Source organism: Gastrolobium bilobum, unplaced genomic scaffold, assembly GCF_033153095.1.
Source record: "Gastrolobium bilobum isolate Gb01-03AN ecotype WA unplaced genomic scaffold, APGP_CSIRO_Gbil_v1 utg6455, whole genome shotgun sequence".
Classification (NCBI taxonomy): domain Eukaryota; kingdom Viridiplantae; phylum Streptophyta; class Magnoliopsida; order Fabales; family Fabaceae; genus Gastrolobium; species Gastrolobium bilobum.
The window spans coordinates 58,990-79,956 of record NW_026898105.1 but is presented as its reverse complement, the minus strand read 5'-3'; the positions used below and the strand labels follow the sequence as shown (position 1 = coordinate 79,956).

General features: G+C 36.3%; 1 protein-coding gene across 1 annotated transcript; it reads left to right on the top strand.

Moving 5' to 3' along the window:
- Positions 1-17,206: 17,206 nt before the first annotated feature.
- Positions 17,207-18,902, top strand: LOC133312911 (RING-H2 finger protein ATL47-like). The gene has a single exon (XM_061514192.1). It carries the CDS (start codon positions 17,649-17,651, stop codon positions 18,777-18,779), a length of 1,131 nt encoding a protein of 376 aa, XP_061370176.1. The 5' UTR covers positions 17,207-17,648; the 3' UTR covers positions 18,780-18,902.
- Positions 18,903-20,967: the final 2,065 nt, after the last annotated feature.

The following is a 20,967-nucleotide window of genomic DNA, read 5'->3' as shown; positions in this document are numbered from 1 at the left end:
ATCCATTTCATTCATGATCTGTCTCTAAAATTAATCTCCATCTATAATTTAATACATGCTAAATATCTTCCCTTCATTCCCCCAACAAATATATAAGTCCAGCTCCACGCTTCACAATTCAGGTTGCTGGTCCAAACAATATCTCTGAGAGTTCAAGCAATCCTACCAGCACCACAGAGAGATCAATTAATTAATTGAACTTTACAAGTTGTAAGTTCTTTGCACTCCCTAATTATAACTAGGACTTTCTCTACTAGTCTTGAGTACTTTCCAACAATATTATTTGTTGCATGAATGGTCATGATCAATGAGCTAGCAACCACATGCACATATGGATCTACTGCAAGAATGCAACTAATTGATTCAACATATATGCATCTAGGGCCCTCGATCAAAACAACACAATATATACATGAATTAAATGCAACTTGCAATCACTAAAAAATAATTATTATTGATCAATGCAAGATCATACCTGATCCGGATATAATATAGGCCTAACCAGGGCCCAATAAACACATGGAAGCCCAAGCCCATAAAGGACCCGGAACAAGGTATAAAAGACAGGCACGGGACGCGATAACCCTATCACGTCACACCAGCGCGATGTCCATATCGCGGAACACCAGGCGCGATAGTCCCATCGCATCATACACGGCGCAGTGCCTCATCACAGCATGCAGGATATACTTACTCCCCACGCAACGGGATACCTTCTACAGACAGTAAACTTAAGGGCCAAGGAAACACCACCGCGCCCTCACACCAGTAAGCAATGGACAGCTCCAGCTCGCCACAACTCTACTAATAGACACCATGGCGGCAAGCTCCTCAACATTAAAACCATGACAGCCACACTACGTTGGCACCAAGGAACCTTTGCCTTCACCATGAAGAAAGGTCTCCTCCAAACACACATCTCGATTACTATATAAACATACGTTGTGCCACCAAGGTACGATCATCCTTTACTTTCACAACATAAACACCTGCCTCTGATACTGACTTGAGCGTCGAAGTGTCTTCGCAGGTACCCCCCACATCCGGTGCAACGTGAAGGACGAAGGACAAAGAGCTCAGGCTCATCCCCCATCAACAATACCAGGCCCAGGCCAGTAACCATCTAAGGAGTCTCAACCGTGTGTGATTTGGGCTTGATACGCATTGGGCCATCCCTACCGTATCTGGTCTGATCATTGGCGCTGTCTGTGGGGATGCAGCGCGTTACAACTTAAAAGTTGTCAAACGAGGCTTCAACGTGGGCGACTTAGTCCTACGCAAGGCGGACATTGGCAATAAGAACGCGCGACAGGGCAAACTGGCTGTAAACTGGGAAGGACCTTATCGCATTTACAGCAAAACTGATAAGGGGGCATATGTCATTGAGACAATATCTGGCCTTACTATCCCACGCACATGGAACGCAGACAAGCTTAAGACATTTTATAGCTAAGTCTCTCATGACTCACACACTGTTATCTTTGAGCTTCTGTCTTTCATTATTATTATGTCAAATAAAACGAACCAGTTTCCCTTTACTATTGATCAATCTCTGCATTAAGTTTCCAAATCACAGGATCACAAATGTTCCTGTCATACAGGGTTCTCTCACGAATCCTCCAATTTACAGGAAACCTCTCACGGTTCCTATCAACTTACAGGGTTCTCTCACGAATCCTCCAATTAACAGGAAACCTCTCACGGTTCCTAACAATTTACAGGGTTCTCTCACGAATCCTCTAATTTACAGGAAACCTCTCACGGTTCCTAACAACTTACAGAGTTCTCTCACGAATCCTCCAATCCACAGGACACCTCTCATGGTTCCTATCAAATTATAGGGTTCTCTCACGAATCCTCCAATCCACAGGACACCTCTCATGGTTCCTATCAAATTATAGGGTTCTCTCACGAATCCTCCAATCCACAGGACACCTCTCATGGTTCCTATCAAATTACAGGATTCTCTCACGATTCCTCCAATCAAACAGACTTGTCAACAAAGATCTCCTCAATAGATCACAAGCATATAGGTCGCGATCCCCAAGGATGTATCGTGATCTTTCACGCTCAAACGCGATGGCATAACCAAAGGTATGCAAAAAGAAAAAATATTTTACAATAAACTGTTTAGACATACAACATGCAGATATAGTGTTTAAGCGGCATACGGCGTACACACCACAACTCCAACATGCAAAGCATACAATCGCGACGCTATGCAGACATGGTGTTCAAGCGCCATACGGCGTACACACCAGAGCGCGGCCTCGTTCACTTTACAGGACTATATAATTAAAGGATTCCTTTGTAACAAAGCACGACATGCAAATGATCACGGCGCAACACACAAATAGAATACACTTCAGCTGCGTTACAAAGAAGGTGAAGAGCAATATGAAGAAGGATGAGAAGGGTAATACCCTATTACAAAGAATGCAAATTTTCAACCGATTAACAACAGTCTACAAAAAAAGAGCAATGCAAGCATTCATTCAGCAGCAGATATATATTTAGCAAAATAACCTCAAATGTCATAAACTTCAAATGGTTTGGATTGACATGTCCTGAGGAGTGTCAGCAGCGCGCTCATCATTAACAGCAGGAGGATCTTGAGGCAACGACACTTGTAAGGATGGCACGGTCGTGTCTGTATCCATCGCGCTAATCAGCTCCACTGGGACCTCTTGATTTTGCTCATTCAGGGTCACCAGCTGGCCATCCTTGAAGTAATGGTAGAAGTGGACATTCTCCAGTTTGGCTGAGGGGTTGAAGAAACGCATTTGTTCGATCACGTTCACGAAGGTGCCCTCCGCCTCCTTCTCAAACAACTCCTGATACCTCTTAACCTCAGCGGTCAAGTGGGCCTTTTCATCGGCCCAGGTATCAGCGTTCCCTTCAAGCTCCAGTATGCGCTTCTCCAGATCAATCTTCTTCGCCCCCAGGCTTCTGTTGGCAGTCGTCAGCTTCTTTATCTCAGCATCCTTCTTCTCCATCTCAACCGTATGCAGGGCAACCTTGTCCTCAGATGTCTTCAATTCGGCTTCAGAAGCAGCGCGCTGTTGGGTCTTTTCTGCTTTTAACTCCTCGATACGTTTCTTCAGGAAGTCTACTGAATCTGTTACATATTAAACAACAGGTTATGCATGCAACCGCAATATTATAGTTTACAAGCAAGTAACATGGAAAGCCAAAAATACTTACCAGGTGCGGTCATGATAAATTGGCCAGTCGAAATCAAGCCCTGGGCTAGCTGTCGCCATTGATCCTGCGGCAAAGCTTCCAGCCGCGAGCCAAAATTCCTGCCCTGGGCGCGCATATCCCCCTCAGCTCTCCAATCAAAGTCAGGCCACCCTGCGTTGACCATCACCGCGACTTCATTATTTGCTCTCCTCTCCTCCCTCGTAGCATCTTCCCCCACTACTACGAGAGGAATTGTTTCCTGAGGAACGACAGACGGAGACACAGGTGTTAGGGGTGCCTTTGAACGCGCAGCAACATGCTCGTTAGACTGCGATATAGCTTCAAAGGGCGAAACAGGAGGTTGGGGGAAGGCAGACACCCCCACGATAGCAGCAGTGTGGTTTGCCACAATCCACTCCAACTTAGTCAGGGAAGTTGCCATCGCACTATCTGCATAATATACCAAAGAAAGGAGAATACATCAGGAATAATCCGGGTGTATAACCACATGTTGAATTGCAAAGAAAACAAAATATAGTTTAAGCACCCACACAGGGTTATTGTACCCAGAAAGGTGCGAATATCGTCATCCGAATACTCATTCAAAATGGTAAACGAACTCAGCAAACCCGTCTCTGAGGCCTCCTGTGCTATCTTAGTCAGAGTGGTCACGATTTTCTTCTCACATTCGTGGAGTTCATCAAAATCGTAGCTCAGGATGGCACCATCCCGAGAATGGTCTGTCCAGTATAACGGAAATAGGGGAATTCCATTACCATCCAAGAAAAAAGGGGAGGTACCCTTAGCTGGATACACCTTGAAGTACTCTGTAGACCACTTGGTCGTTTTTCCGCAATACGCTTCGCAAAATTGGACTTTGCTCCTCAGCTGCGTCCAGCTTCCACGCGGCCCCATCACAGTAAACATACACAGAAAGAATTTCACCAATTGCGCAAGTCCGTAGGCTTGACAGACCATTTCATACACACGGATAAAACCCCAAGCATTGGGGGTTAGTTGTGAAGGAGCTACGTTCAAATGTACTAACAGTTCACACACAAAGGAGGAAAAGGGAAAACGAACTCCTACGGGTAAAAGAAGTACGAGTACATCATGATAAAGTGATGGGATGACCCTTCCGCCCGCACAGAGCACACGCGTTCACTTTTTGGGACAACCTCCACGTCCCATTGATCGTCATGGGCTTTATCAGGGGTCAGGTGCATCGCGGCGGTTACTTCTGCTAACTCTTCAGGAGAACAGAGCACTGATTCGGTCTCCAGCACCATATCTGTTACCCAGCTTAAAGAATGTTCATCTCTCATATCCCGCCGGACTGGGGACTCATCTTCAGGATTAAAATAAATGATTTTCTTCTGGGACGCCTGAGTCGTTTTCTGCTTCTTTGTCTCGAGCGCACCACGTTTCTCAGTGCTCCTCTTTGCGGTCGAACTGCGCTTCTCGGTATTCTTCTTCTCAAGCGGACCAAGCTTCTCCGTAGCATTACGTTTCGCCATTATCTCCTTGATACGAGCGGACACAAAATCTGATTCTGAAGAAGAGGAATCAGTGGAAGAAGACAAATCAGTGGACATAGGTTTATAACTATCAAAATTCCTTTTCTTAAAAGGATATCCAGCTGGATAAACCACATTCAACGGCAAAGGACTAGGACTCTTCGGTCCTGAAGACTCATGCACGATGGAGCAAGAAGAATCGCGCGATGAACTCGAGAAAGGCGATTTGGGGCTTTTTGACTCTGTCGATTTATAGCTACTATCTGAATTAATAGAAGAATCACTCGATAGCACAATGGGCTTGGACATATTTCTAGGAAAACGAGAAAACACAGACGAACTATGGGCTAACAATGCCTTCTCGCAAGGAGGTTGTCGCGAGGTTGACCCTAACTCGAAGGTACGACTTAAGGGCACATGCCTAGCACAGGCTTTGGTACAGGGAGCTAGAAGTCCTACAGTAGGCCTTATGTCCTTTGTTCCCAAGGACTTTGATCTGGGTAACAACCTCGACGGAGGACTAGATGAACCAGACCGTTCAAGGAATCTGATAAAATCCGCACCGTTGTACTTCTCCGGCATACCCCAGAAAGGCAGACCCAAAATGAAGAACTAAAACACAGATGCAGCAGAGGATAAGAAGAAAAACACGTACCTGAGATTTATACTTTCGAACTTCGCAGCTACGAGCAGGACGTGTCACCACCGAAAATGCAGAATAGAGCTCTGAGAGACGAAGCAAGCTTTCCACTATAAATGACCAAATGATCTTCCCTCCAAAAGAAAAGGCACAAATACGAAGAGTTTTTTCTCCAATGGATACTCCAAAAGCCATGAAATGTGTTAAATACAAACACCGGTTAGTGGGACACGTGGCGGGTAGGGGAAGCGTTTTACTCGTAAAACACCCACGAGTGTCCTTAAACTCCCACGTAATCACTGCTGCATTTAATGCTCCTGATTGATTAGACATATAATCCATCGTTCTTAAGCGGTCGAAGGTCATGATTACACTACAAAGCATCATTACCGCGGACAAACAACGGCATGTGACTCAAAACACTACCGCGCCTCATACACAAAGACATATAGCTCACGGCCTTGTCACATAGACAACACCGCAAGCTAGGGGGCATCTGATCCAGATATAATATAGGCCTAACCAGGGCCCAATAAACACACGGAAGCCCAAGCCCATAAAGGATCTGGAACAAGGCATAAAAGACAGGCACGGGATGCGATAACCTTATCGTGTCACACTAGCGCGATGTCCATATCGCGGAACACCAGGCGCGATAGTCCCATCGCGTCATACATGGCGCAGTGCCTCATCACAGAATGCAGGATATACTTACTCCCCACGCAACGGGATACCTTCTACAGACAGTAAACTTAAGGGCCAAGGCAACACCACCGTGCCCTCCCACCAGTAAGCAATGGACAGCTCCAGCTCGCCACAACTCTACTAATAGACACCATGGCGGCAAGCTCCTCAACATTAAAACCATGACAGCCACACTACGTTGGCACCAAGGAACCTTTGCCTTCACCATGAAGAAAGGTCTCCTCCAAACACACATCTCGATTACTATATAATCATACGTTGTGCCACCAAGGTACAATCATCCTTTACTTTCACAACATACCCCCCCATCCGGTGCAGCGTGAAGGACGAAGGACAAAGAGCTCAGGCTCATCCCCCATCAACAGTACCATGCCCAGGCCAGTAACCATCTAAGGAGTCTCAACCGTGTGTGATTTGGGCTTGATACGCATTGGGTCATCCCTTCCGTATCTGGTCCGATCAATACCTTATATCAAATAGCTTGTGGTGAAACTTAAAAGCATATAACCGTTCAGACATTCAGCTCATTAAAGCATATTAAACCACGTTTACCATAGTATATCAAATATAATATATATTGCATACATGGGTATGGCTGCTCTGTAAGAACGTATCGAAAATGGTAGCTAAACTTTAGAAGAAAACAAAAATAACCAAATAAATAAATAAAAATAATCTATATACTACTAATTAATGAGATCAGTAATGCTTTACAATTATTACACGCATTTTGAATTACACTATCTATACTATTGAGTCCCGGTAAATACCATATTGGATTCGTAAAAAGGATATACTTTAGAGGAAAAATGTGAAATTATAACTTTTTGTTATACATATGCAACTATTTTATCATTATCTCAACTGGTTATTTTTCAAAAACATTTTTACAGAATAATATTTTTACAATTACTGCAGATAAATTATCTGCATTTACTCTCAAAACGATGTCGTTTTGAGATTGAAAAATTAAATAATTATAATTATAAAAATTATAATAACCCTGAAATAAATTAAAATTACAAAAAAACAATGATTTCCGCCCAAAATGACGTCCTATTAGGCTTACTGCAGATAACTTATCTGCAATAACTGCAGAAAAAATGAACCCATAATTTTAATTCCCAAGGGTGTTCACCGATTGGTAATTGGGTTCAGTTCTCAACTAACAAAAATCCAACCAATCAAATCAATTAAATTGGTTCAATTTTTGGAAATTTGTTAAATCTACCCGCATTAACCAATTCATCAAAGATCATGTTGTTTGGTTTGGGTCGTCCAATTAAAGTACAACCAAAAATTGTTATTTTTTTTCATTTTAATTTATTTACAAATTAAAGTACAAGTTAAAGAAGTTGTATTTTATATATCCCAGAAGGATTGCACAAAGTTAATAATTTCCTAGTCATCATTTTTATGATACATGTGGTATAGTTCTTGAAGAACTATTGCTCTAGACCATGATTGAAAATATGTAACTGATCTGATGAATAATTTTAAGTAGAATATTCAGAGAAAATATTCTTCATATCTTATGCCTCTTGAATATGCTCCATAAGTAATTATATCAAGAAAATAATGTCTTAAAGTTTGGCCAAATGGATTAAACCATATTCCCTTAAGCGAAAGTTCCAAACAATAATTTTAAATATGATTGAAGGCTCTAGAAGAGTTTGAATTATGACTAAGACAAGTTCTACTAACTTGATTGAAGGCTCCATAAGAGCTTGTATAACGTTATCTTGAGAAGCAATTAAGGAACAAGATAAGATCTCCCAACAGGAGCATGTTAGTGAAATAATATTTCTTCATTATTTCTATGATGACCTCAAAACCAATTTCTTCATTATTTATTTGACAAGAGATTCATTAGATCCTTCAAAATTAGACCAATTTCTATATCATTCCTTGAAGTGAATGCAATAAAATTACATAATCATGGATATGGTTGTGGCCATGTCTACAACAATATTTGCAATAGCTCTAGAAGAGCTAATTATTAATTTAGAGGAATCAATTATCTATCTAATTATATGCCCAAATGATTATGAACGTGAAGTTCACAAGCTCATATGTTTTGAAGCATACTCCCCTCTTGAACTTGTACATGGATGTGGACCTGATGTTTCCCATTTATGCATTTTTTGTTGCATTATATATATATATCCTTATGTCACTTGAAAGTTTGGCATTTACATGAGTTTTTTAGACCCTCAATACATAATCAAGTACTTGGAGCCCCTTATGGGCCTTTTTTAATACATGATTCATTGATTAAACATTTAACGAGGGACATTTTCCTACAGTAGGGGAAGAAAGCCAGAAGCTTAATAAATCTCGCAAAATTATTTTAAATAAAAAATCAAATGAATTATTTGATCCACGTATAGTATAACTGAACTTGAAGTTCAAAATATCATTAACTTGCAAACTTTAGCCATACAAATGTCAAAAATATTCACTGATTATAAATGAGTGACTAAAAAGAATGAGCCATATGTAGTGAAAAATTTAATGAAATATGTTTTTGTCTAATCAACGACGGAAATGTGAAAATACCTGCATGGACTAAAGATATAAATCCACGAAAAATGAAAATAAATCACTCATCGCACCTTTTGAAGAGGTTAATCCTGAAGAAAGCTAACCCGGTGAAATAAATGCAACTGCTAATTGCAACAATCTCGGGAATACGAAACGACCAAATCTGAATACCATGAGAAACAATGAAGATTTGGTTGATATTGACATAAAAGTTGCAATACACTATAGTGATATGGGAGAAAAATATGATAATATTTTTTTTGGATAACAATATGATAATATTATTTGTCCCTAGCGACACCATTGCCTTCTCACTAGCTTTTGTTGTCTCAAGAGATAATTTGGATCCAAAACTCAAAACTATAAGAATGTTAGAAGCATTCAGATTATGATATGAGGAAATTAATAAAGAATAAGAGTTTTCGAAGAGACCCTACATCAATTATGATGTTTATTCTCCTATAATGAATTTTATTACATTCCGTTACTTGATTAGTATGGCAACTAGGATGCATTTAATGGCATTATGACTGTAAGGTCACTTGATGATATTTATTTAAAAATCCCTGAAGGTTTATTGAATCCCTGAAGGATAGAGCCTTGAAGGTTTATTAAATCCCTAAAGTATGGAACACTTAAGGTTTATTACTGTACTCTTTTTTCTTTGCCAAATTTTTTTCCCGAATGATTTTTCTTGGCCAATGGTTTTTAACTAGATAATTTATGCAATGTTTTGATAGTGCATATCATGTACTCTTTTTTCTTCGCAAGTATTTTTCCATTGAATTTTTCTAGCAAGGTTTTAACGAGGTGTGAAATTAGCACAATAATGTCCAAGTGTTATAAATGAATGGTACCAATCCAATTGAATGGACATTACAACAATTTATTTTGGGAGAAGATTACGAGATAACCATTATGGTAATTTATAAATGTTGTTCCACTTTCTTAACTCTAGCAGTAGCTATATAACTCAATCGAGGGGGAGTGACATGCACTGACTCTTTTTCCCTTTACCGAGTTTTTATCCCACTGGATTTTTTTTGTAAAGATTTTTAATGAGGCAGTCTACTTAGCGTATAACAAAAGATTATATATTAAATAAAAGATTGTATATTAATTACGAATATTGTACTCTTTTTCTTCTGGTTGGCCACCATGGCTCACTTCTATTGCAGGTGAAGCCATTGATGGATTGGTTCCTCTCAAAAATGATTCTTTTTGAAATTTTGTGTGATTGTGATTAATAGTGGGAGGATAACTTTGAGATGATACCTCCTAAAGTAATAAACACAAGCTTTGGGCTTTATGTCTCTGATATTTATAAGGTTTAACCATGTCATTTGACAATAAAGGATGCCCAGAGGCGGATCTAGGTGTACTAGAAGGGGGACAAGTGCCCGCCCTTGAAATATGATGCAAAAATACAAAAATATTCTAAGATTTTATCCCACTGAGTTTTTCTTAGTAAGATTTTAATGAGGCATATCCATAATGTATCGTCATCCAGGGAGAGTGTTACAAAATATTGATGGATGACTGATGACTTTTTGTATTATTTTCTTAGACACTGACTTTTTGTATTTTGAAATGGTAATTCAAATTCTGAAAAACCTTTGACATTTATTTTCCAATTTATGATTGTTTAATACTAGTTTAATTACCCTTCATTGTTGTAACCCTATATAAATAGGTATCATCATATTAATGAGCGAACTTTAGATCATCATATTAATGAGCGAACTTTAGATGCGTCACATGTGCGACTTCCATTTAAATTTTGGCACTTGAAATTTTTTTTTCATCATCTCACTTTCACATTCTCTCTCCATTTTTGATTGATTCTCCCCCCACTGAACAAATGGTACGACGGTTGTACTTTAAAAATTTCCCATATTAATGGATTGAGACATTTTTCTAACACTTTCTTTCATCTTCTCTTGGATTACTCCCTAACTTTTTCTCTTCTTTTACTTACTATTCTCTCATATGAATTCCCTTCTTCTAAGACTCTTTTTATAACAACAATTATTACTTTTATTATTGCATTCTGTAATTTTTTATTGAAAGGAAAAATAAATCCCCTTTTTCGATGTCACTCTGTATACCTTAACTTGCTGATTCTTATTCATGTTGAAAATAATGACTGAGGTTTGAAAACTGAACTTGAACCTCATCCCTAGGACTTGAATCCTACTAGTTAAGCTAGAGGGTTAGCATTCCTAATATTGGTTGTCCAAAAATGAAAATAGAATAATAAACGCAACATGACCTAATTAATCACCCATTTATATCATCATAGTTTTAGCTAATAGCCGTCCTTAACTATCAAGTCGGTTCTGGTCTAGCTTGGTTCCATTGAATTAATCAATTTAATCAATTCAAGAGACGTGAAAGTGGAGGCAATTGAAAAAAATGTGGCCTTTCGGGAATAAGGGAAAAAATAAAATTTATAATGGAGTACCATAAAATTTAAGAAATGTACCTTAGATATTTAAAAAAAAAATAAATAAACATATAATTCTAAGACATATAATTCCTCTCTAATCTCTATGCATACGAGTACTGCATTCGTTGTTTATTAAAATAAATAAATAAATAAAAATTGTATTCGTTGGAATAAAATCTCTTCCATACCCTCACTTTTTTTTTAATATTATAACCTAAGCTCCATTCTTACTATATAATCTCATGCAACCCTACCAACAATGAAAAAGAGGAAAATAAAAGATAACAAAGATCTCAATATGATACAAACTTATCGATCTACCTAACTATTTAAATGGAAAGATCACAATTTGCTTCGTTCTAACTAGTAAAGATTAAATATATAATTTGAAAATTTAAAAACTATTTTCCTAAAGGCTATTTGACCATTTGAGGGCATTACTATGTGTATTTTACGCTAGTATCCCCCAAAGTTTTCTTTTTTGGTGGGGGGATATTTAGTTCAGCTGACGAACCGCGACAGAATTGTTTTTAATTTTTTTAATGAGTTTCGTGAATTTTTTAATTTTTTTTTATTATCCGTTTCAAATTATACAAGAACCCCTAGGGAATTAACATATTGTATCATGTGACATGATTTCAGTCATCCAAAATCCTTAATTCTTAAAATAATATTGATGAGTTTTTTGAAAAATCCATGAACCGAATTAAAAAAAAATAAAAAAAATAAAAAAACAATACCCCAAGGCAGAAAAATAACTTCGGAAAAATTGCAAACGGACAAGAATACTATTGAGACACTTGTAAATGGTCAAACAACGTTTTCCCGAGTCCGGAACTTGATCTATCCATTTTTGCCAGCCAAACATTATGCTATTTGAAGGTAGCCGTTGGGGTGCGGAGGAACACATGACATGACCCAATAATTACAAAGGGTCAAAACCTTTTTGCCAGGGTGCTTAAGTGGGCCATGACCACAAGATTTTGATCCCATCATCCATGGTGGGTGCAGCTAAGCTCGCTTCTCTTCTGGAACCTGGTTGGACCGCACCATTCACCACTAGGAAATAGGAACCTCACATGTGATCCCGAATGTGTTGAGAGTTAAATTTCTAACACTAGGAACCACACATTTGGTCTTTATAGTCGTCTACCCCCGTTATCCCAAGGCCCACTTACGTCATAGTTTATTTGAATATAATAATAATTAAATGATATTAAATTTTATATTAATAATATATTTATATTTTACGTACATCATAATATTGGCATCATACGTGTCAATATTTTAAGAAATAAACAAATATATTTTTTAGTATATGATATCTTTCAGAAAAAATATCAAAATATAATTAAGATCAGATTAAAAACTTTTATAAAAAAAATAATAATAACAATTATAAATATTTTTCATATCTTAAAAAATTCAATTAACATGTCAAAATTAATATAATGATATTTTTTAGTTTATTTATATGAATAAATTTAAAAGATTTAAATATTGTTACAAATAAAGAAAATAAATTCATATAATTATTAAATTTTAAATCTAAGTCATCCTATAATACTTTATGAGATTATAAATAAATTGAATATTCTTAAATAATTTTATTTTAAAAATACTTTGATAATAATTTGTAAAATAAATAAATAAAGTTAAACATACATTAAATAATTATCTATTTAATTTGAACAATAATTAAATATTTATTAAAAATTTGTCTGTGAAAGATTATTAGTTTGTAACAGTAACTGAATAGTGCGCGCGCGTACGAGGAAGCTGTCAGAGACGAGATTGGGCCGGGCCCATTAAAGCAAACGACAAACTAAACCAAGCGTGTGAGTCCAAATGTCGAAACAAGATTTATAGGACCAGAACAAAAAACCGAAAAGAAAACCACAACAGTGCGGCTCAGTTCAGTTCAGTTCGGCTCGGCTCACATGACCCGTCGTATAACGCCCCTTGTTTTTAAGACATTCATTTAATTTATAGTTCTGTCATTCCACATTCCCTCTTCCCACAAACCTTCTTTCTTCTCTCACAAATGCGCGCGTCCATTCTTTCTCTCTTCGTGAAGGTGTGGATTCATTATTATTTTTTGGGATTGGTTTGGTGTATGCAATTTTAATGGTTTGCAAAGATTTGGCTAAGGTGAAGTGGAGGAGGAGGAGGAGGAGGAGGAGGGAGGGTGGTGGTGGCGCAGTTGAGATGAAGATGAAGAAGTTGCAACAGCTGGTTCCCGGCGGAAGAAGGCTGAAGCCGGAACTGCTTTTCTACCGGACGGCCGAACACATCTTGCAACTGAGGTTTCAGCTTAATGTGTTGCAGGCTCTTTCCAATATATTTAAGCCATAATATTATATTTACAAACTATATTATATTTGATAGGTCTTACTTCAATATTCAAGAGTGTATGACTAGTCATATTTGGTGTAATTTCTAAAATAAAATTTGTAAACGGATCATTTCCCAATAAACATATACTATTGGCAGCTTGTAGCATCAAATTATGTCATTGTGTTGTTCCAGCATTTCTCTATATCTTCTTTTGTTATAGTTTAGTGTAAGTTATTTTCTTTTTCTATATATATTTATGCTTTTGTATTGTAAGCTTAAAAAATAGCGGATTGCAATTTGTTAATTTGAGATGTCTCCGATGCTTTAAATTTTTGTGGGGTGTGTGTCACTTTTTTTTAGAAAAAGAATTAATGTCATGGATAGTTTAGAAATGGGTGATATCAAACAGTTTTTCTGAGGTTAAGATATAATATACAATTAACATCAGCACATATGGGAATTAAATTAATTAGTCTTTCACTCTCTTTTTGATTTTTTTCTCCCTTACTCCTTGTTCTCATTTTCCCCCTCTGTACAGTATCCTGTGTTTTCACCGGCAGAAAGATTATGTACACTCATTTGGAATTTTTACCGATGTTTTGCACTTAAAAGTTCAAATAACATTTCTAGGGTTGAAAATTCGAACTTGTCAATTTTCAGAACATTTGGTTACCCTGATAAACACTTGGTATTACTATTACAGTACCATGCTTTGTAGCCGGTGGAATGTTTGAGTTACTTAGGATTTCATTTAGTTCTGCCTAGAACTTTTGTTTATGGTATCGCTACAGATTCATAGATTTATGGAGAAACTATACAGTATCTGAGTACGTATATATAGTCGCATTAATGTGAATATCTAAGGAAGACACTGCGGCATCTGCCATAAGCATTTAATTAGGCACATAGTTAAATAAAAATACTTAACAGCCATAATTTTATTTATTTATTGCTAGAATTGTTATATGAATGAGTTGGCATTTTTATTATCCATGGATTGATGAGAATTTCTTACTACTTTGATTTATCTAACTATTATTTTTAAATTTTGACAAATTCTAAGGTTTTAGCATTATTGGTATGCAAAACTGAAAACTGGCTTTTATTGACATATCAGCTGTATGGATATATAGGATTGCAGCATTAATCAATGAGATCCATGGAATGTCAATCATTTAGGGTAAGGCAAAACATAAATAGAAGGGTAAAGAAACTGGGAGTGGATCCTCTCATGTGAAAAAGTGATCATGTGATCATGTTATTTAATCACAACCATTCATTGATGATGAGATAAGAGAGGGAAAAGTGCTCTAACACTCCCAAAAGAAACTTGGGGAAGTTCATCATTTCGGTAAGGAATAATAATAGCTAAGAGAAGGGAGAAAGATTAAAGCATGATTGGTCAAGGTAGTATTAATTTGCTTACGTCGTCAACTTTAAGGGTAGGGACGTTGGGTTCTGTCTTAACCACTATCGTAAAAACACTCATTTAAAATATAAAAAATACAACATTTAATACATTATAAATTTACTTTTTTTAATTTAATACTTTTCAATTTTAAATCCTTAACGATCTAAAGTAACACATGATAAACACATAACCTCCCTCCTAAGCAAAAACTAAGGATTTGCCTTCTTTTTTTTTTTTTATATCAAATCCGGTTCAAGATGTGTTGAACTTATATGGAGAACGATTATCTCAATACCATTTTCTTCGTTTCCAGAACTCTAAATCTTCCACTGGGCGACCTACACTACGCAGTTCTTCAAAAGAAGTCGGTGTGCTGTGACAAAAACCCCTCTATACCACCTCTCCGTTGTTAAACTAGTCTTAATTAATGGTGGTTGCTGGTTAATTTCCTTCGGATATATATTAATAACAATTAGTCATTTAATGTTTTGACTTCTATGTTGTAGTAAGTATTATATATAAGTGTGGTAAGAATGGGATGGTGTTGGTGTAGAAGTCATAACTTCTATTCTCATACCAAAAAATAGAATTGCTGTCTCGGAACTTATTAAATGTGTATAATTTTTGTGTATGTTTACATGTTATAAGTTTCGACACGTACACTAGCTAGCATTAGCACTAGAAACTCGCATCAGTTTCGGTATAATTTCTACTAATTCATGTGCTCGTGTTAATTATATGCTTCCAGCTTAAAACTTTTCAACTAATTTGGAACAGTTGGTTCTTTTTATGCTCATCTAACCTACATTAAGGATTCTAACATTTTATGCTCATCTAACCTAGAATTCTAACATTTTGTTTATATATATACACCCGCAAATCCATGTTGGGGCAAATGTCCGCCAGTGCGGACATAAAACTTTTGAACTTAGTTTTATTTTTCTTTGTTACAGGTACTTATTTTTCTCTTGATTCAATATTTATATTAGGAGTAAATACCATTTTAAGTTCCAAACAAAAAATATGATCTCTATTTTAGTCTCTTACAAAAAAAAATTAGTCTCGAGGTCCTTAAAAAATTCAAAGTGGATCAATTTAGGTAAAATCATGTTCCCTCACAAATTCAAAAAAGACCTACATTAGTCCATCAAAAAGACCAAAATGGGTCCACTTTGAATTTCACAGGGACCAGGTGACTAATGTTTTTTTATAATGGACTAAAGTGGAGACCGAATTTTTTGTTAGGGAACAAAAAAGATATTTATTCTTATATTAATTAGCAACGTACGGAGATGATTAAACTATTGTCTGCAGCTTGTTATGGAAGCAACTAGATTATGAGCGGGTTCAAGTGTTAATTTAAACTTTCTTTACAAAAAAAAATTTGGTGAAACTATTGCCTGCAGCTTGTTATGGAAGCAACTAGATTATGAGCGGGTTCAAGCGTTAATTTAAACTTTCTTTACAAAAATTTTTTTTCGGGCCGCAACTAAATATGCGGACATAAAGACATTTTTCTGGGTCCGCCACTATATATATATATATATATATATATATAAAAGGCATGATTATTTGACTTTAGTGTAAGTTAGAAAGTCTTATTCCTTATCTTTGATTTATGTCCATTTGATAATTGTAGTTCATTTAAAATTAATAATTAATTAATAAATATAACATAATTTAGATTTTAAAAAGGAAACAACACAAGGCAGTGTTTATTAGTAATGAATATCATGCAATGAATATCATACGCGATTGCATGGAGACATGCAAAAATGGAGAGTGAAGAATACTATTTAAGTTCAAGGCTGGAAACAATATAAATTTTTTGATAGGGTGGGAGTAAGATGGTTCTCTCCCAAAATAAAATAAAAAAAGAAATTGAGAGGGAAAAAAATCAAAAAGGAAGAGATAGAAATAAAAAAAAAATCCATCCATAAAAAAGGAACCATTGGATAATGGTGCCGCTAGAACATAATAAATTTTTTGTAGAACAACAACAACAAAACAATAAGGCCACCCAAAGGCCCAAAAGAAAAAAGACACAGTGCAGTGGGTCCGAATAAAAAAGAGGTGGACAATACCACAGTCCACATGTGGTTCTAAACAGTAAAGACCTTTCTATGTTTGGGCTCAATGTGCGGGCTTCAGTTTGGGCCTAATAGAAACTTTTGGAAGAGTTTGCTTTAAGAACAAACATTTATTTCGAAATCAACAAACTGTGAGACATGTGTTTAATAGTACACTCCACTTGTCAAACGAGAAAATGACAAATTTGCCTTACCTTTTGCCTTCTTTGGTCAGGTCTATGCTAAGTACTGTAGTCTGCAGTTGTAGGGAACCCAATAACTTGGGATTATTGGAAGTGACCTCGTTTTCCCATGGCTAGTATTGGTATTGGATTTGGAGCAAGACACAGTTAGATGCACTCTACAGTCTACATATTGGTATCATTAGGTTTTTCTTTTTCTGGGAGAACCTGTGTAAGAGAGAGAGAGAGAGAGAGCTAACTCAGGTTTTTGGTGAGCTTTCAAATGTTCAACAACTAAGGTAGGTTAACTGCAACGTTGACATTTCTCAAGCATGTTTCCTTCAATGCTATGCTGTTGCCACTCGAAAGACCCAATAGAAAATTTTGAGTCAATTTGATTTCTTTTTTATTTTTTCTTAGTTTGGTCTCTCATTTTCTCCTTCTTCATGTGCCTATTGCTTGATTTTCACAATGTGAGAGTTGGGTTTAATCCCAAAACAAACAAAGACTATAACTTTGTTCAGATGCAGCACATAGTTGACACTCTCTCTGATTATAAGTTCAAAATTTAGACATGGTCTAATTTGAATTTGGAATACCATATTCTGAAAATGTATTTGATTCACTTTCAAATCCGCCAGAGCAATGGTGCCAGTTCCCCTATTCTTTCTCCATATTCTTCTTCTTCTTCTTCCACCTCATTACCTTATAGTTCTAACTACCAGATACAATCAGCTCCATCCCCAGCTTCTTCATCTGGGAATAGAATAAGCCCTGCAATTCTTTTCATCATAGTCATTTTAGCTGTTGTATTTTTCATCTTGGGTCTCCTTCACTTGCTTGTTAGATTTCTCATAAAGCACAGGTCTTCATCAATTTCTCAGTCCAATAGATACGCAGACATGTCTGAATCCAATGCTTACCAGAGACAGTTACAGCAGCTCTTCCATCTTCATGATTCAGGCCTGGACCAGGCTTTCATAGATGCTCTACCTGTTTTCTTTTACAAAGAGATAATAGGCTTGAAAGAGCCATTTGATTGTGCTGTTTGCCTCTGTGAATTCTTGGAACAAGACAAGTTGAGATTGCTACCCATATGTAATCATGCTTTTCACATTGACTGCATAGACACATGGTTGCTGTCTAACTCAACTTGTCCTCTCTGTAGAGGGACTCTTTATACGCCAGGGTTTGCCCTTGAAAACCCAGTTTTTGACTTTGAAGGTCCACGTGAGGAAGATGGGGTTTCAGGAAGTGGTGGGGGTGGGGTTGCTGCTGTTAACAAAACCACAGAAAATCACATAATGAATGGGAAAAGGGTGTTTTCTGTCAGGCTTGGAAAATTTAGAAGCTCAAATAATGGAGATGTGGTGGAAAGAAGTGAAGGAGAGAGCAGTAATGGTAATTTGGATGTAAGGAGATGCTATTCAATGGGGTCTTTTCAGTATGTGGTTGCTGATTCAGATTTGCGAGTGGCTTTATGCCCCAATAGAGGTGATGGAGGTACAAGTAGCAGTATGAGACAACTGAAAGGAAGAGCAGCCCCTAATGAGAGTTCTTGCACTGATGGGGATGTTGAGGGCAAAAAAATCAACATTGCAAGAAAAGGTGAAAGCTTTTCTGTTTCCAAGATCTGGCAATGGTCTAGGAAAGATAAGTTAACAAGTTCATTAGAGACCCACTTCAATAATTCTACTGTCACTGCAACTTTGCCATGGATGAATAAAGCCAGAGGTACATGAAGCTACTCAGTATTTTGTATTTTAACTACTTTCATATTTTCAATGAATCCATTTGTTGAACTCCTGCTTCCTCTCATACTTTTACCTTCTTCTTTTTTTGTTAGTGATAAAACTTGTAAATTATGCCATTAAACACTTAATCAAGCAATAATGTTATTTGAGCGGGGATTATTCTTGAGTGTGTGTAACGTATATACTCCTAATCCTACTATTATTTGTAGTATGTTTTTGCTCTTAATTTGTAATATGTCCTACTAATATGATCAGAATCAATCACCTGTTATGCTCTTGCGGAGTTCTTGGAAAGCTATATCTATCAGAGGTTGTAGGGAAAAAGGAAAGGAAAGGAAAAGAGTATAGTTAGTACTTGGAAAGAATCACACCATATGATCTCGAACATAATTTTTTAATGCGGGCCCCTAATGCCATGTGATTCTTTATTTAAGTGACAAAAGTGGTTTTTATTAGCAATTTCTTGCAATGAGTTAGAAGATGAGAGTGAAGTCAAATAGGGGTTGCTTTTTGGATGCTTTGGTTTTGTATAGAGGTTTGCTTTTTTCACTTTTGGGTTAATAAAAAGAAGTAAAAAAGAAACAAGGAAGGATTCCATTCCTTATTCTCTGCATTCTTGTACATGACCCTCTACCGAAGCTTTATCCTTTTTGGATGCTTTAGAGCTTTAGTACCAAGATGAAGAGATGGGTGGAAATTGATATGAGGGGTGGAGGCGTTTTTCAGATAGTCCTGGCATGATGGGCTAGTTAATGGTGGTGGGGTTCTGTGCGTGCTCCCAATCTAATTATTCCATATTTCTCTTGGAAAACTTTGTTAATGTCTCTCACCTGCGCAGTTAATGAATTTTACATGAATTCAGCATAACCTTTTGTAACTTTTGTCTCTACTTATGTAAAAGTATAATTATTTAAACATGAAAGTTTTAAAATAAAAAAATCCCTATATGAATGTAACTGCTGGACATTACATAACAAAACTTTACAAGAGTAATGCTGCCGGAAGAAAAATGGGATTTGATTTTAGGCTCCTGACCTTAAGGCAAAATTGCTTAGGTTATGTACCATGAAAACCAAATTCTCTTCCTGTGTATCCGAATATCACAACAAATAATAATAATAATAATAATAATAATAATAATAATAATATAATTTGATTGTGAGTTAATCTACAACATTAACTATGTTAAAAACTTTTTTTATTAAACTTATTTATATCAACTTCTTTTTTACTAGTACTATTATTTTATTTTATGTTATTCTTATCCTGTTTTAATTGTGCTATCTTCCATTTGATTCATTTTTACTTTGTAACATATGCTCATAATTTTTTATTTTCATACATACTTATTCATTCACCTTAACATCCACATTTATTTAATTATTTATTTATCAAAAAAATATTTCTGCAGTTAATGCAGATAAGTTATCTGCATTTATTTCCAAAACGACGTCGTTTTGAAACTGAAAGATTAAAAAATTATATTTATAAAGACTATAATAACTCTGAAATAAATTAAAATTATAAAAATACCATGATTTCCGCCTCAAAACGACATCGTATTGGACTTACTGCAATAGCTTTAGAAAAAGCAAATCCTTTCTTTTATTTGTTTTAATAGTTCACCGTTATATGACGGAATTTTCGTTTGAGTTTAATAGTCACTTACACGCATTTCTACATTTCCTTTATCGATCTTGAATCCTATGTTGTCTTTCTTAAAGGTCTTGGTTTCACATCCTGTTTTAACGATCCTTCATTTTTAATAAGTCAGATCTATAATTTTCGAAGTGATTCCTTATTGAGGCTTACCGTAATTTTGGTATGGGAGAACTTCCCTTCTCCAAACTTTTGCCTGCCAAAAAAAAACCCTTTGAATCTTAAGTTATTATACACAATTTACTCCTCCTTTCAATACTCATAGAGTCATAACTCATACTACATCATTCGCGAAAAATCATACGTCGAGCCACTTATTATTACATGTGCTAATCCAATGCCCTATATAATGATTAAATGAAAATTCATTTAATGATGTAAAATTTTTTTTTGACTTGAAACGTGATAAATTAATGTACATTGATCCATTTACATACATTTATCTCAGTGTTGTGCAAAAGTGCTGCGACGCAAACCTATTAGTAATAAAAATTTATCAATTATACTTATAGAAAAT

What these genes read in the sequence shown, in the direction of transcription:
- LOC133312911 (XM_061514192.1), top strand. Translation starts at nt 17,649, where the DNA reads ATGTATTTGATTCACTTTCAAATCCGCCAGAGCAATGGTGCCAGTTCC.